The sequence below is a fragment of the Castanea sativa genome, chromosome 3 (genome assembly GCF_040712315.1).
Source record: "Castanea sativa cultivar Marrone di Chiusa Pesio chromosome 3, ASM4071231v1".
In the NCBI taxonomy this organism is placed as follows: Eukaryota; Viridiplantae; Streptophyta; class Magnoliopsida; order Fagales; family Fagaceae; genus Castanea; species Castanea sativa.
This window is the reverse complement of record NC_134015.1, coordinates 161,517-178,730: the sequence shown is the minus strand read 5'-3', so window position 1 is coordinate 178,730 and position 17,214 is coordinate 161,517. Positions and strand designations below refer to the sequence as shown.

The 17,214-nt window shown below is 33.0% G+C and overlaps 1 protein-coding gene across 1 annotated transcript; it reads right to left on the bottom strand.

Annotated features, from left to right (window-relative positions):
* Positions 1 to 3,511: 3,511 nt before the first annotated feature.
* On the bottom strand, positions 3,512 to 5,100 carry LOC142627539 (uncharacterized). The gene is made up of 2 exons (XM_075801417.1): positions 4,407 to 5,100; positions 3,512 to 4,130 (listed from the first exon to the last, which is right to left on the bottom strand). The coding sequence occupies exons 1-2, from the start codon at positions 4,696 to 4,698 to the stop codon at positions 4,102 to 4,104; spliced, it is 321 nt and encodes a 106-aa protein (XP_075657532.1). The 5' UTR covers positions 4,699 to 5,100; the 3' UTR covers positions 3,512 to 4,101.
* Between the last annotated feature and the right edge of the window lie 12,114 nt (positions 5,101 to 17,214).

Below are 17,214 nucleotides of genomic sequence, written 5' to 3'. Positions count from 1 at the left end.
TGCTTTCCTCACTTCTATTATATTTTATTTTTTAAATTTATAGGTGGCAAATACTGTCCTGCACGTGCACGTGCTCACTTTTATTCTTTCCCTTATCCGATGGGAAAGTAGTACATCTCAAAAAATATTTTATTGAAAAGGCTTGAAGATAAGGACTCCTTTTACGGAATCGCATTTTCGTATCTCAAACTGAAAACAAGTAGGACATGTTATGCATTCTTAAGAAAAACTGCCTCTTGTCTTTGTGGGTTGAATCAGGAGACAACAATGGCACCACCCATACATCTTTGAATTTCCATCTTAAACTTAATTTGCAATTGGTGTTTGACATTTCCATCATAATCCTGTTTTGGTGTCACCACCTTGAAGAATTCTAGGAGTGACAGACCAATTAGCACAGCTGCACAACATTTTTTCATGCTATTATTGCAAGTTTATTTACAAAAATGAGGTTTTAAAAAGATAAAAAGTTAAAAAGAAAAAGATGATGTCAAACATAATAGGAATGTTTGATAAGACTATAGAATTGGTTTACAATTGTAATAAAAAAACTACTCATATACATATTTATAAAATTTGACAAACACAAAAACCTTGTTATTCTATTCATAGTTACTCAATCTTGTGGTTTGCAAAACACCCCTGATTTTATCTGTTTAAATACCCCATAATAAGTGTTATCTGAATAACAATTGAACTAATTAAACTGTTTCAAATGGATGCATTTTACTACAAGAAATCAGCCCCCACATACCCAGCAAGAAAACTATTAATTCCTCTTCATATATTGTTCTTTACATGCTACATAATTTTTTTTTTTTTGTTGCTGAAGTACATGCTACATAATTTATATGTAGCTCTTACTTCTTGCTTATATAGTACTGTTGAGATTAAATATATCTTTTCATGTGCTTTAAAATATTCCGAGCAGAAGTTCTTTGTGCTCCCAATCACCGCTGCTTGCATAAAAAATCAAATATGTACTTAACTCTCTAATCTTTTCTTTTGCTCAAGGGTGTCCCAGGTTACAGTGGTCCATTCGTTTGTGGTAGAAGACTTTTAAGATAAAGCTTCTTTCAAGCATTTCCAAGAGAATAAATCTATCTACGGCAAAGCAAAAAGAAAAGAGAATATAATAACACATTTTCAAATAATTGGCCCGTTTGGTACATGTATTTAAAAACTGAAAAATTGTTACTTGAAAATATTTTTGAAAATACATGTGGGTGAAAAAGTGTATTGAAATACGCGTAATGTTGTTTAAAAACTGAAGATTGTTATTTAAAAATACAAACCAAACATCCCCAAATGTCCAAAAATCGGCCATATATCATCTAGAATCTGTAACATGTGAACTTGTAAATGAATTATGCTTCAAAGTTTCCTTTTGTGAACAGAAGACAAAGATACAACACAACAGTTTCTGTACACGACTTAGAAAGTTTGGGATCCTTTAAACCATTTATCAGTCATAAGCTTTTTAAAATTTTTTTTTCTTAGGTAGTCATAAGCTACTTCTGCTGAAGAAACAAATTCATTATTTACCAGTGTGAACCTTTTCCCAAAATTTGGGGCCAAAAGATAAGCTGAATAATGTTTTCCCAAAATTTTAACTCACCTCCACATCCCCATTGATAAAAATCCTATCTTCCACAAATTCTACTGGTAAAAAAAATCTATTTAAGTTCAAGATGATGTGGTTATTTCTCTTTATCAGCTAGACAGCTAAAGATCTGTACATGTAATTGGCTTAAAATGAATTTTGTTAACCACAAGCCATGGTCAGTTATTTTATAAGCCCCCAACTTATCTTAAACATCAGTCACAGTGAATTAAACCAGTTTGTGTTTCTAACCAAAGATAGCTTAAATTGCAAATTCAAGAATCTTCAATTCTCATGGAGCTTTTGGAGATCTGTAGCTATCCAGTCATCTTGTACTCAAAAAGTGCTATGAAGGAAATGTTGTCCTTATATAAATTTTAAGATGGTCCCCCAAACTAGGAAGGTAGCTATCAGGACAGGGAAGAAGGCAGGTGCTTTAATTGATTCCAACATCATACTGACATTCAATGGTTTATAAAAGTATAAAGAGAAGGGAGAAGAATGGTATCTTCATTAAATAATCATGGTAGTCTAATTAGTAGAATGGGTCAACTGATTACTTAACTATTAAGTTGCAAGCTGAAACCATAGAGTTTTTGACATAAACTAGTTATCAGAATATGCAAGCATTCCAAGAAACTAGCTAGACCAGGTCAAGGGAAAGAAACTATATGATTCTTAAAGGCCAGACTACAAAGATATTCATTTCTCATAAGGCTCTTCTAGAATTTATGAAATGGAAATTATATCATGCTCTAAACTAGATTATAGAAGAATTTCTGAATGAATCTTATTGTTGCTTACTATAAATTAGGTTAAACAGACTATAGGAAGATCTAAGTTCAATCCTTACCACTTAACTTGCTTTAGGTTTAGGGATAATCAGACTTGCATGACAAGGTGATACTCTACCCCTGAGTTATGTCGCTTATCCCCTTCCCCCAACCACAAAAAAAATAAAAAAAATAGGACTAACGAATCCTAAAGTCAATGGGTTGAGAAACTCAAAGCTACTATTCCACTATTCTTGAACATTGTCCATCCTATAGAAACTTTGATGTTTCTTTTTTTTTTCCTTGGCATTAAAATTTTATTGCCATATGCTAGGAATAAAACTTAAGGAAGCAAAAAGAATATACACATTTTTTGGTTTCCAATATCAAAGTGATGATCAAGTATCGGCAACAGGTAGAAATATGGTTTCTTCACCAAAAAATTATATTAAAACAATACCAATTAACTCAGCTGCTTGGTAAAATATTAATAAGTTGTGCAGCTGAATACCATTGGGGTGCTAATAGATGCAAGCATATCAGAAGAATGAAAAATCCAGTAAACTGCCAAGACTCTTTAAACAATACTGATTACAAAGACTCGATTGGAACTTTAGAAAAGATCCCCTAGAAGCAAAGCCTAAGTGTTAAGATATTGTAATCATTATTGATTACCATTCTCCAATTTCCTCAACATGTAGTCTGACATAGATTGTCAACACCAAACTGGCAGCCTATATCCATGGACTAGACATTCAAACACTGTGTATAATCAGAACTCTTTTAGCAGGAAATATAAAAAATAAAAATAAAATAAAAAGAAGAAGGCATAATCAGAATTCATGCTATCTAACCCAAAATGCTATAGCATATTTCTTAAGAAAATTTTTTCCTCCAATTATAAACCAAGATAATCTTGGTTTAATCAAGATATAATGGCAGAAAAATCAGGGAAGAAAAGATAAAACACACGCATGTTGGATGGTAAAATGTATCCCAGAAGCCTATGTTAATAATAATGGCATTCTTGAACAAATAATGAATAGATATAGGAAATTCTGTTAAGGCCAAAAGCTACAGCAGAGACACCAATGTAAGTAAAACTATAAAAAAGTGCTTGTTACCAGACCAACTCTTTGCTCAAATATTAACTGATCTGAATTTGTTCTCATTAATTTGCAATCCATCTCCACATCCCCATCAAAAAGAATGATATACAAATTATAAGAACTCAATGGTTTCAACAACCTGTTCCACTTCGGCAATGGATCAATGTACTCTTCCTCTAAAAAAACATATTGATTTTTACTATACATCATCTACTTACACCTTTAGTTTGCACTGAATGTAAAAACTTACTAACATGTTCAATAAAAAATTAAATTTCTTCAATGTAAGGGATGATATGAGTTAACAAATGACTCGTAGGATAACAAAAATGGCATCCAAATTTCTAAACCAAAATGACAATTGGATGGATATAATCCCGGTTCTCGTAATTCGTGCAGAATGCATCCTCAGCTTATAGTTGCATACTTTTGGAAGCTAACATGGAAAATGGCTGAAACATCTAGGAGATACTGTCATACTTCCTCATTCTCACACAGAACATGAGAAAGTGCCTCAAACTCTTCCATAGGCAATTCATAATTTCATATGAAAATGCCTAGAATTGCATTATAAACCAGCCATCCTTGTCCTTAATCTGTATGTTCTGTAACCCCTTCAACTATTGATAACATTCTCAGCAATCACTACCAAACAACAGGAACAAAACAATAACGGAGGAATCAATTACACACAAGTCCTTCACTCAGTAGCATGTGAGGAGAGATCAAAATCAAAGTGGGGATTGCATTCTTTGGAATAGAAATCATTATTCTCTATGAAAGCTTTCAGCATGTCATAGGTGAAATTTGGGTCATTTGGGTCACTTGTACGAGACCCAGAATTTGATTCCAAAGTCTGAGGTTGCCTTAAACAAAAGCAACAACCTTTACCACCACTATTAAGACAACCAAACCTCTTACCTGAAATCCTGGCACCAGTAGACCCAGAAGATGAAGAAGAAGTCCTTCTATTCTTTCTTCTGAGAAATTGTTTCTTGGCTTTTGTAAATGGATTTAGGACCGCTTGCCTTGCTTTAGTGAAACTTCTCGTACACCCAATACATCCATATCCATACCCTCTTTGCTTCTTTCCATTGTCATCATCGTCAACAACATCCCTGGCGTGGACCCCACCACCAACGCTATTGTTGTCATCAACAGCACCACCACCACTGCCACCAACATTGACGATCTCTTTATCAGACAAAGACATCAACTTTTGTTTGTCCAAATATACAGCAAAACTTCAAGAAAGGACCACACAGTCGGAAGGAGTACTACTTACTAGTATAAATTTGATGAAGGAAAATGTGATTAGAGAAGAAAAAGGAGAAAACCCAGTTGAAAAGATTGGGACTTGAATTTGAATTTGAAGTTTCTGAGAGAAATAGTTTGAAATATTCGATTTCTTCGCCTCAGGATCAGGATTCAGGAGTTGGGGGGAACACACAGCAGCAACCGTAACGCTATTTTTTTTTAATTTTTTTTTATGGGAAATTATGTACTAGATGACGATGTTTAGTTTAAATTTAATCAATCATACAAGTAGTGGTTCGTGTTTAATATCAGATGGGTAAGATGTAGGCCAGTTGTTATACGTGTTATTTTTGAACTCAGTGTGTAGACCAGATTGTCTGTTCTGTGTTTTCTGTATAACCTAAGAGTAGTTAATACAGTACATCACTACATCTAGGCTCTAACCTATTAGGTACTTTTCGCGGGACAAGCGATGCTATCAATGTGGGACCATTTTTGGAATACATCATATTCATATCCTATAGTATTAGGTGGACAGGACAGCACCCAATCGAGTAGCGTTAGGAAACATAGCGGCTGGCGTATCCTTAAGGCATGGTTGGAAACCGCTTGTCTTTACGAATTAAAAATTTATTATTAAAAATATTATAGTAAAATAATTTTTAAGCTAAAAATAGTATTCATGGAACTTAGTTTTAAAGGTATTGCTGCGTTTTTCTGTACTTACTAGTCTATGAATAGTGCATAGAACTCGGAGAAAAAAAGGCAAAAGACGCACACTTGCCGCTACGCAATTGCACACTTAGAGGCTTTTTTTTAGAAAAATATTAAAAATTTATATATATTATAATTTGAGATTATTATATTTTTTAATCACAAAAAATTTTACAGATGTGATGAAAAATTATTTCATTTGCAAAAGCATAATACTCATTGATGGGGTACAAATCAAGTTTAGTTCGTCTATGATAGTTATCCGCGACCAGATTACGTCCATAAAGTTTTGCAGGGAAAGAAACCTAACGGAAGCACAAAAGCATGAATATGATCCGTCCATAGGTGACAAGATCATCCAGTTTCAAGATAATCGTCCATGACTCAAGGGCATGAACGACCTGACTACACTTAGTGAACTTTAAAAGAACTTTTCAAGGGTTCAATATAATCAGACCATGATCAGTCATTCCAAGAACGTGGGGAGGATTCCCCATAATTAGCTCTACTTTCTCCATTAACTTCACACATCGCTCACGATGATAATGGATTCGAACAAGTAAACCCAGTCCTAACTCTCTATAAAAGAATCAAGTCACATTCAACCAAGGTAAGCATTTCTATTCACAAAAAAACTACTATTCTTGTATTCTAGAAAGAAAACTAACTTAATTGTTGGAAGGTCCTTGGCCGGTTCACACAGGTCACCCTTGACAATCTTTCTTTTTCTCTTCAGGTCATCAAGCAATCACCATAGCCCAAAGTATTCAGTCTACTAATTTTTGTGTATCATTACTCATCTTATCCCTAGATTTTCGAACAATAGGTCATTTCTCTACAACTTTGGATCCACGAGAGGAAAACAATAGCAACAACAACTCGAGAACCAAGCAAAATAAACCTCCTCCTCATAACTTACTTTGCAAGTCCTTTGTCTACTACTTTGAATCAGCGAGATAGAAATGTTGGAAATCTTTGCAAATCCTTTCTCTACTACTTTGGATCCATAGGATAAAAATGTTGAAAGTTGTCACTAGTAGGATTAAAATTTGCACTTCGTAGTGTTGATTGCATGTCTTGAGTAGCAAACATTGGGTCACACACCTTTTGTTGGTAAGTTATGAAATTATACTCTATATAACAACAACTTATGAATTAAATTAATTAAAAAATTAAATGGAACAACACAATTGGACCCTAGTCCAATCTTTTTTTTTTTTAGAAACAAACACACACACACACACAAGAGAGAGAAAAAGGGGTTCTAATACAAAGGCAATCCTAGTCCAATCTCGAAAGTCTTTAACCTCTCCATTTTCGATTCTTTGAAAAGTTTGGGTTTCAAAACTATGAGCATTTGGCTATAAAATTAGCTCAATTTCTCTCAACCTTCATATCGGAAGTTAGGGTTTTAATTTTGTGAAAAATGGGATATATAGATAAGGTGGGTAAAGAATGGAACAATAGGACATTTCATAATTAATTCTCTCAATTTTCGTCAATTTTGCTCTAGCCAATGTCCTACAAGTTTCTTGCAACTTGCTTCCCTAACAACTTTTCAAAGTGCAATCACATGTCATTCTGTTAGACAACAACCAATTTTGCTTGACTATTGATAACGTCTTAAAATGTATACTTGTTATATATTTATGTGGGCGTTATCTCCTTATTACTTATACTTAATTTGTATAATTAAACCACGATTTCCATTAGTCCCTATTATTTATCTTTACATAATTTCTTGAATAAAATGTCAGTATTACTTGTAATTTTCTACTTTCAGGAAATTATGTAAAAAAGATAAGTTTACAGGAGTTTGTGAGAGAATGGAAGCCAAACTAGAATTAAAGTGGAGCTAAAGGACCATGCTTAAGTGTCTAAAGAGGTGTAGTTGGAGTGTTTGGGTCGTCTACCATGTTTGGAAGCTTCAAATAAGAAAAGAAATCAAAGGGGTAGAATTTGTAAATGAAAAATTAGATTTGAGTATTGATTAGTATTTTGGGTGCATCTCTCTTCTCAAAAATCCAATTGACACAAGCCAAATGGGTTGGAACCATGACTTAAATATCTACAACTTTCCAATTTTTAGTTTTTTGAAATTCACAATTTTTGAAGGCCAAAATTAACTCACAAGTTACTGCTATAAATTTAGACGAAAATTAAAATAGTAAAAGTTTTATTTTCTTTGGACACTTTGACATTAGGGTTTTGAAGGAAGGCTGTGTGGAACAAATTTGACAGAGAAAACCTTATATTTTCCTTTCTCTAGTGGCAGTCTAAACTCTTTGCTAGGGCTAGGGCTAGGGCTAGGACTTATGTTTTTTATATATGGTATGAATATTCAATGTGATTCTTTCTATGATTTTATCAACAACGTATTTGGTTGTTCAATTAGATTTCTTTAGATGTATTAGTTCTTCCATACTTTCAATAAGTCCAATCATGTTTTTCTTATTGTTTAGATAAATTTCTAATAATTTCAAATAGAAATCAGGTTTTAAAGTGAATAGGTTTTTTTGAAAACTTTTCTAACTGCATTATTAATCTAGGTTATCATGTGTTTTTGAATTGTCTCAGTTCAACCGAATCATAAGTATTTAATTGTATAAGAACAATCAATTATGAAATGTATAATTTCTTAAATCGCAAAGAATTTCATATCGATATAGGAAAACACTCGGTGCCCTAGTATTTATTGACTTAAGTCAGTTACCAAGCAAAAATTATTCTTCATCTTCACCAAAAGTTTTATTTTTTATTTTTTATTTTTTAAATTACATTGTCTTTGAATTTATCCCACTCCTTGTGATTTGACCTTGGTACTCTGAGAATTATATTGCTACGATCTCCTGTACTTGGGAGTGAGCAAGCAATTGCAATGATGACTTGTACAAATTCAATTTCAGCTTTTGAAACCATAGTTTTTAAACCTTGGTAAAGGTAAAGAACCGAAAAAAGGTATGATTCTCCATTTTTATGGTTGAACCATTGATTTTTATGGTTTTTACCAGATCAATTGGGGTCTAGTGTTAGGTTGAACTGGCCAATCCGATATGGTTTTAAAGACCATGTTTGAAACCTTATTCTAATTACAATTAGACCCACAAAATAAAAATTACATAGTTTCTAGGAATATGCTAATATACCAAAGGTCTGTTTAGATACCGCTTATTTTGTTGAAAATTAAAAACTAAAAACTATAAAAAAAAATAATAAAAAAAGTTATTGTTCATTCTATGGTTACTATTCATTAGCCTAAATGCACTGTTTATATCTCATTAACAATGCAATAGGCATTAGTTAAAAAAAAACTGTAGACGTGGAAAGCGCAAAATGCTCTTCCAAACTCTCACTAAAATCCAAACAAAAATAGTACCCTTTTTATTCTCCCTTTTCAATCAAACCAATGAATAGTGATGTCGGTGGAATTGTCATTTGCGATGATTATAAACTTAGAATTGGCTACGAGTAAATGAAGCATGAGAATCGAGAGAATATCCTGCAGCATCTTGGTGAAAAGCAACCATCTAAAAGAAAAATGGTGAACCTTGCAATCTGCAAACTAATTAGTGGTAGCGGCAAGTAATTGCCCCTATGCAACAGCCATCATAAATATAGAGATGTGCAATAGACTGCGAATAGCAACAGGTAAAAGCCTTAAAGACTGGTAATGGTCTAACACATAACCCTCAGAACTTGTGGCAGTTGTGCAGCACTCGAGCCGTATTTGGCAGCTCAGACATTTTGTGCCAAGTTTCACCCTGAATCCAGTATTAGTCCTCCCTCAAACCAGCTATTACATCTTTTTTTTTGGGGCTGAATCAAACCTACTATTATATCCTAGAACTTCATGATGCTTAATCCTAAAGGAACCGAAACTTAAAGCAAAGTCTAAGAACATTCTCACCAAATTATAGGATCTAGAGAAAGAGTTGTCTTTAATGGTTGATTTGCGTTACTTGGAGTAGAATTAGATGCAAAACAGTTTTTTGGCCTAGGATTAGACTATAATGTCTACCTTTGCCATGGATGCACTTCTGCACACAAAGATTCAAAATCAACCTTAGCCCTTCCTCACCACAGGAAAGAATAATTTTTGTTATATATTTTAGAAAGTCAAAACTGTCTGGGAGAGAGCAAAAAAATCGGTTAGAAGGGTCCGATGGTGTTCTATTGGTATAAGTGAATGGGACAATGTAAAACGAAACTGGATTCATGCGTGCTCGTAACTGGATTCATGGGACAATGTAAGACAAGATGTGTGTATGTGATATAGCTAAGGTTCAAGCTCCAAACCAGGTCGTTTAGCTAAATTAGCAAAGGAAGTCCATGATAGTTTCTTAAGCCAAAGTGGAGTACACTCCTAACCAATGTAGGACTAAATGAAAAGGCCAAGTATTTGGAATACACGCTAACATCAAGTATAAGAGTCAAGTGTGGACCTGATTTCAATTTTCTAAACTACTTGTTCTCTATCTCCATGATATGCCTTATCTCAAATCTCTATGATTACTTCTCTCCATAAAGCTACATATTTTCAATTTTTCTTTTATACTTTCACAAAATAGTGTGGGAACCATAAAATTTGTAGCAGACATTTCTTAAATGCTTTCATTAAAAAGAAAAAAGAAAAAATTGAGCTAGGGAAGGGAATCTGAGAAAGCTTATGAACTTGTGTTTCCAAAGAAGCAAAAAAAAGAAGAAGATTCCTGTAGACCTTATTCATGATGTCTTCTAATGAATATAGGTTTGGTTGGTGGATATAAAGGTCATCAAACAAGCTCAAGTATGAATGAAACTTCGCTGTAAAGTAGGGAAGGCACTACCTTTTATCAAGTCAGTCTCAGCCTCTCTGGCCCCCTGCTCCAGCTACTACTTTTCCAACTAACACAAACATATATATATTTTCATGAATCCTTCCTCTCCCCTCTATAAATATATAAGGAGAAGAACGTTAGGAATGGTCCTACCCATTTACACTAGACTCCATCATTGCCAATTAGTCAAGTGCATTACACTAAGATATAGTTGTGCCAATGTGTACTTGAGTTGAAGGCCAAGTTAATTATAGGGACATAAGTGTATAGTTTTCTCAGCAAAGATGAGGAAAGCGTATCGCAGAATGTGGCGGGTGGTGCCTTGTGCGAGCAGGAAAAGTTTGCGGACAGACTCCCGGAAGGACATAGTGGAAATACTCAAAACCAAGCTTGCAACAATAAAGGAAGAGCCAGAGAACGAGCAGAACCTAACACCACCAAGACATCGTCGCATGGCTAAGAAGGGAAAGAAGATTCGATTCAAGGATAAGATGGGAGGTTCTTTCATGCCCCAGTTCAGCCTCAAAGATTCCTATGCCCTATTCATGTCTGGCTTTGCATCTAGAGGTAGCTTTGGTGGACTTCTTCAATACTGACCTTCTTATGCTTATGTATAAGCCTGTTTAAAGTGCATTCACCTAGAAATGTGTTTATTAGGACTACAATAAAGAGAATGCATGAGGGGCCAATTTGGTACTTGTAATTTAACATTTTTAATCTGTTAAGCATATTGTATAAATTCCTGCAAGATCATAGTCCACTGGGCCTTCGACATGTAATTGTTATATTGGCTCCTGTTTTCATTTCCCCAATTACTGCTGGAAATATAGAGTGAAAAACTTGAAATATCTCTATGAAAGCGTGTGTGACATGTGATTGATTCAATTGAAGTATGTTCTCTCAGTTTTCATGGATCAAATTCTGCCTTTTGACGGAAGCATAGGTTAATTTTTGTTGAAAATGATAGAAGTAATGCTCTAGGAGAGGTGAGTAAGATGAAGGAGAATAAGTGATATAACTTGGTATTAAAAGACCTTATGATAAGATCTGAGGAAGATGTAACAAATTTAGAGCAGAGGAGTTTCCATGACATTGCAAAGCAGGTCAAGACCTAGAAAGGAGGCAGGAAGAAAAAAGTAAAAGGCATGACTTATGTCTTTTAAGTTGCAGGTAGCAGGGGTGGGAAAAGATAGTTACTGGCTAGATATTGGTTTTAGAATACTGTTTATGCAATATCTGCTTTTGAATATTTACTGTTTATGCAATATATGCTCTTGATTTTTTACAAATTCATGTAGCTACATGTTGTGCTAAGGGAGGCGTTTACTTGCTTAGATGGCGATTGTACAAGTTTTGTAGCTAGATACGTTTCATGGTTTCATTTTTTCTATTATGCTTCTACTGGAAGTTATGAGGTTTGCTAGAGATCTGATTCGGTGGTTGTATCAATATACCTGCCTAAGAGAAAATCACACCTTCTAAACAACTAGACAATAGGAATATATTTTTTTTTTTTTATACTTTTTCAAAAGGGTTAACCTGAGGAAATGTGAGACAGTGATAACAGGAACCATATGCACTAAGTTACATTCACACAAGGGTACACATCATTTCAAAAAATAAGAAAATTGTCAGTTTAGTTTATAAAAATAAATAATAAAAAAATAAAAAAGAGGAAATTTGCACTGTCAATGAACGTATATTTTGTTTTGCTTGCTATTTATTTCTCCATAAAGATAGTTCTTTTTTTTTTCGGCTATATATGGAGAGAACTGCTCATTTCGCAGAGTGGTGTATCTTCTATGGGGGCATTCGTCTGTCTTGTTAAAATTAAATGATTAAATAATTAAACTATAAGATTAATGAGCGGCAAAATAATTATAAAATTAAATTAAATTAATGAGCTGCAAAATAGGGACCAAGATCCTAGCAAGAAATACCAGCAATTTCTTAAATTTGGTGCACTGAATGCACAATTTGGAAGTCCTACTTTTGCTTATTGAAACTTGGGGAAGTATTGAGGCTTGGTGAACTTCAAATTATGTTCATAGTTGAATAACAGGTCACCCAAGTTGAAAATTTGAGAGAATAATTGAGGAAACCTTAGAGAAATATGCAATTTCTCAAAGGTCCACTCACATTGTTGCATAAATGTTAGTGGATTAATTGGCTGATGCACAGGGTTGATTGGTTAGGCTCAAGTTCAACGCTAATATTACTCACCAAAACTGTTGGAGGATTGGTAAAATATTAAGTATGTTTACTTATTTTGGTTGCAAATGTTAATTGTAGGGAAAAAAATATAAGACAAGCAATTACATGTTTCTAAAGAAAAAGATATGATATATGGAATACACTCTCTTTTCTATAAATGAAAACCTATTTGGTCCTGCAGTTCCTAAAGTTTCAACGTAATCTATGTAGCCATAATGTGGAACTAAGACTGGTTTAGTGGAGAATGGGTAGTGTTTATTTTATTTTTGTCAAATAAAAAAAAAGTGTGCAGTGAGGAGAGCTGGAATAGTTAGTGAATAGACACCAAAATTATTAGTTTCTGTTATAACAGAAGGATGTTACTGAATCTAGGTCAAATCTCTATTAAGAGAAATGACACTCTTTCTACATACAGAGGGATGGGATAGAACTGGAAACCCCCACTGAGTGGGGTAGATGATAGCTGGGCATACACCATCAATGTTAATTCTTTTCACAATATCAGCATACATCTTTGCAATCCTGGCAGGCAATACCATCATAGAAAACGCCTTCAGAGTAAGCTTCCTAGACCGGGATAAGCGAAGACCCTTTAGCCTTCCATTCATTTTCTTCACCCAATGCCTTCTAGGCCTTGCCACCTTTTCATCAGCATTGGTTAGCTTTTTGTACCGACATTTCAAGCGTCCACCAACTAAGTCTTGGAAACCCATCAGCAGAAATGAGGACTAATGGGAGGCAAGAGATGAAAATTGACTTAATTCAAGGGAGCTTTCTGTGTGGCTATGATTCAATGAATGCCATCAGTCATATGAAAATGTGTATATAAAGAGGAAGAGCAAGTTGAGAATGGGAGGCAAAGAATGTGCGTAATACACATGGAGAATCTGGTTTTAATGAACCTTCAAACACAAACTAGTAACAGGAAGAGATGGGGGCACCTACATTTGGATTCTTTATGACACATGGATGCCATTATATTTTAACCCAATATACTCTGCTGAAAGAGATGGAGATGCCATTAATTTCTACTTTTTAACACATGGCTAGCATCATTTAACATAACCAGCTCGGTTGTTGGCTGATTGCAAGCCTCTCTGCCTCTCTCTCATTTCCTTAAATGTGAAAGTGTAGTTAGTTAATCATGAAAGGAATATAGGAGGCATGTGCAATGATTGAAATCCGTATTAGAATACAAATCGAGGCCAATCATTTGGTAAAGAAAGGAATGTATGTGGTTGTGATCTTTAATCAAAAGCAGATCTACTTGTTTGTTTATTTAAATGACAGAGATTAGTCGCAGTCAAGTCAAGCGAATGAACTGTTGGTCTAATTTGTCCCGTACAGAGGCTTATATTTATTTACTTTGTCTATCTTTGTGCCTTGACTGGTTGAACAAATGCTCATGTTCATAGTGCTCACTTCAGGTCCCATTATTGGATGGGCCCTGCTCTTTTTTAAGGCTATGGTTTGAAAGGCCGCCATTATTAACTGGCAGTGTCTGTTGCAAAGGAGTCCAAGAACAATGTAAGTTGGAATTTCATGAGGAAAAAAGATGCTTCAGAAAGTTGTGGGTTTTCCCAGGGAAATTAAACTTAAAATTTTAGTAAGCACTAACTGAGGCATAGGGGGCTTCTTTTCACCCAAGAAGGAAGCATAATTAACTTGATCAATGACTAGGCAATACTGCTAGAGCTACTCTTTATAGAATTCTTAGTTCACTAGGACTCACATACACTTGGTACTCAATTGGTCATGTTTTTGTTCTCATGCACCCTTCATACAAATTTTCAGCCCTTCTCAAGACTCAAGATAAAGCGTCAAGTTCACACTTCTCAACCTACAAGTATATGGTAAGGGTCAAGCTTAGGTTTAGTGTCTAATAGTAGTGGGCCCGTTGAGATGATGATGTGTCAACTTTTAAACACATGTCACCATTAGACCAGGTGCACTAATGCACTGGACCTAAACCAAGTCCATATGGTAATTGGTCAATTTATGTCTGCACATATTATTGCACTTCAATAGGCGTGACCACCACCCTACTTTTGGGCATGAATCATAAGCCATGAAAAGGATCAAGAAATATGGCAGATGAGCAAAAAAAACTAATGGCTTGATCTCTTAATCTTAAGCATGCTTTTAAGAATTCAATTTAAGATTGGTTTGATATTTTCAGTTGTATTGTATGCCCTTGTAGTTGTATGATTTTAAACCTATTTTGATATCTGAAATCCAATTTTTACACTGAACTAATTAACTTGATACAAAAATTTAAATTTTTTGATTGGTTGGGACACGTACTGCAAAATTAGATTCTAATTGAATTCCAAGTTGAAATCTAATTAGATTTTCTCCTATATATATATAATCATTCAAAAACTATGTTTTTTTATGGTTTACTTATATTGGACTTCTCGTTTTTTTACACTAAATTAACTCATTTGATACAAAAATTAAAAAACTTAGATTAAGTGAGACACATGTCGCAAAATTAAACTCTAATTGAAATCCAATTTTTACATTGAATTAACTCACTTGGTACAAAAATTTAAAAACTTAGATTAGATGGGACATGTGGCGCAAAATTAGACTTTAACTAGTAAGTTTCCCATGCGATGCACGGATAATGTTATAATGTTTTATGTAAATTTTTTTTTAGAAAATATTATACATATATTATAGCATATTTATTATAAAACTTTGTTAGTAATGAGTTCATCATAAAAAGTAACAATTATAAATTACACACATATATCTATTATAATTATTTTGTTCAAGTAATGAGAAATCGTGAAAACAACTTGGAGTAATATTGTATAATAAAAGTTGATAAAAGCATATTAATCCATTCTATATTATTGATTTTTATTATGTGATGTAATAAAAAACTTTATTACGATTTTTTTTTTCTTCAATGCTTTGTTATTGTGGTATGGTGACGCTTGTTGTCATCTTCAGTTTCTCCATCTTCAACATTTAAAATTTAGTCTATCCATATTTGTTCAATTTTTGAGCTTTCATCATTTTTTACTTTTGTTGCATCATTTGTGTTAATTACTAATGAATTGGCACTGAGAGATTCTTGATTAGATCTTACAAAATTTGGACTTTGTCGCTAAGGTTTTTCATAGGTATTTGCATTTATATTAAATTTCAATGATGTGACAATTTTTTGTAAATTTTTTATTTTTATTAATTTTGGAATAGTGCAGCAAAGAGAATTAACATAGCATGTTGAATTGTGTTTTTTTTTTTTTTCCTTCCATACTTTTTTATCATTTGAATGTGCATCAAAAATCTTAGCAACTATGTAATTTTCAAAACCATCTTTTAGATTGAATTCATTGAAATGAAGTAGAGAAATCCATTTTTTCCTATTTTTTTTTTCAAATCACGTGGGATTGCTTCTCCAATATCAATATTTTTACATAATTTAAATAAGTTGTACCTTAGTTTATTTTTCAGCAAGATCTCAATCTTGTAGATTTATTTAGGATTTTCTCAGCATCTCGATCAAATATCACAAACTTTGTTTTATTAGTTGCAGTAAAAACTTCAATTTGAATCTTGTATCTAAAGTAGTTTGCAATTGTATATATATGGTAGTTATAGTGAAATAAATATATTATAAATATTTAGAGAGTATGTAATTAATGTGAGTGGTTCTAACTTTGGGATAGAAAGATTTATTTATTTATTTTTATGTTTTGCACACCAAAATGATCTTATTTGTAATTTGACATTCCTTTCACAAAGTACGCACAAAATGTAATACCAACCCATTGTTGTATCAATGTTACTTATTATTGCAATACCCTAGCAATTCACATCTTGTAATGAACTTTGAAATTAATATGTATTAGTTTTTTAATGTAAATAATATGATCTATTATTATTTTTTTACATAAATTAATATGTATTAACAAACCTTTTTTGTAGGATCTCATTCAATACATTTTATCTTTACTGTATTCATATTATTTAAAGATAAATCCTCCTATGAAAATTGTTTTGCATGTATTTTTTTTTGGTATTTCTTGTATATGATCATATTTTTTACTATTCCTATCGTTGAATTTTTTTAAAGAAAATATTAAGTTAATGGCATTTTGTGAGATAGTATATGCTATTTATTAGACTTTTTTGTTATTATAAATTTTAGAAATACGTACTTGTCAATTATTTCAGCAACCTGAGGGATCTCAAGATTTATATATATTTTTGTTGCACTGGTCGATGACAGAGAATTTGTCTGCATAAATTGCATAAAATATTATTAATAGACAAAAGGATATTGAATTGAAATTGGGGAAAAATGAAGAGATATTTCATGAGAATGAGATTTTCTAGAAGTATCATCTATACGTAGGGGAGGAAGAAGAGAGTTTGTAAGAGAGTAAGAGTTTTTGCTTTGATTTACATATGGGAATTGTCAAACTTGAGTCATAAAATGTAAAGTAAGAACTGGACTTGGGTTTTTCATAAGGTTTGGTCTACTTTTAATAGATAATCAATTTTATAGTGAATAACTTTTAGTTTAATTGGTCTAATTGTCAAGAACAGCTCATATCAATATAATAGTAAAAATAAGTTACTATGATCTATTGGGTAACAGTAAAAAAAAACTTAATAAAAAGAGGTAAAAATGTTAAATTTATATAATAGTAAAAATAAGTTACTATAATTTATTGGGTAACAGTAAAAAGAACTAAATGAAAAAAGGT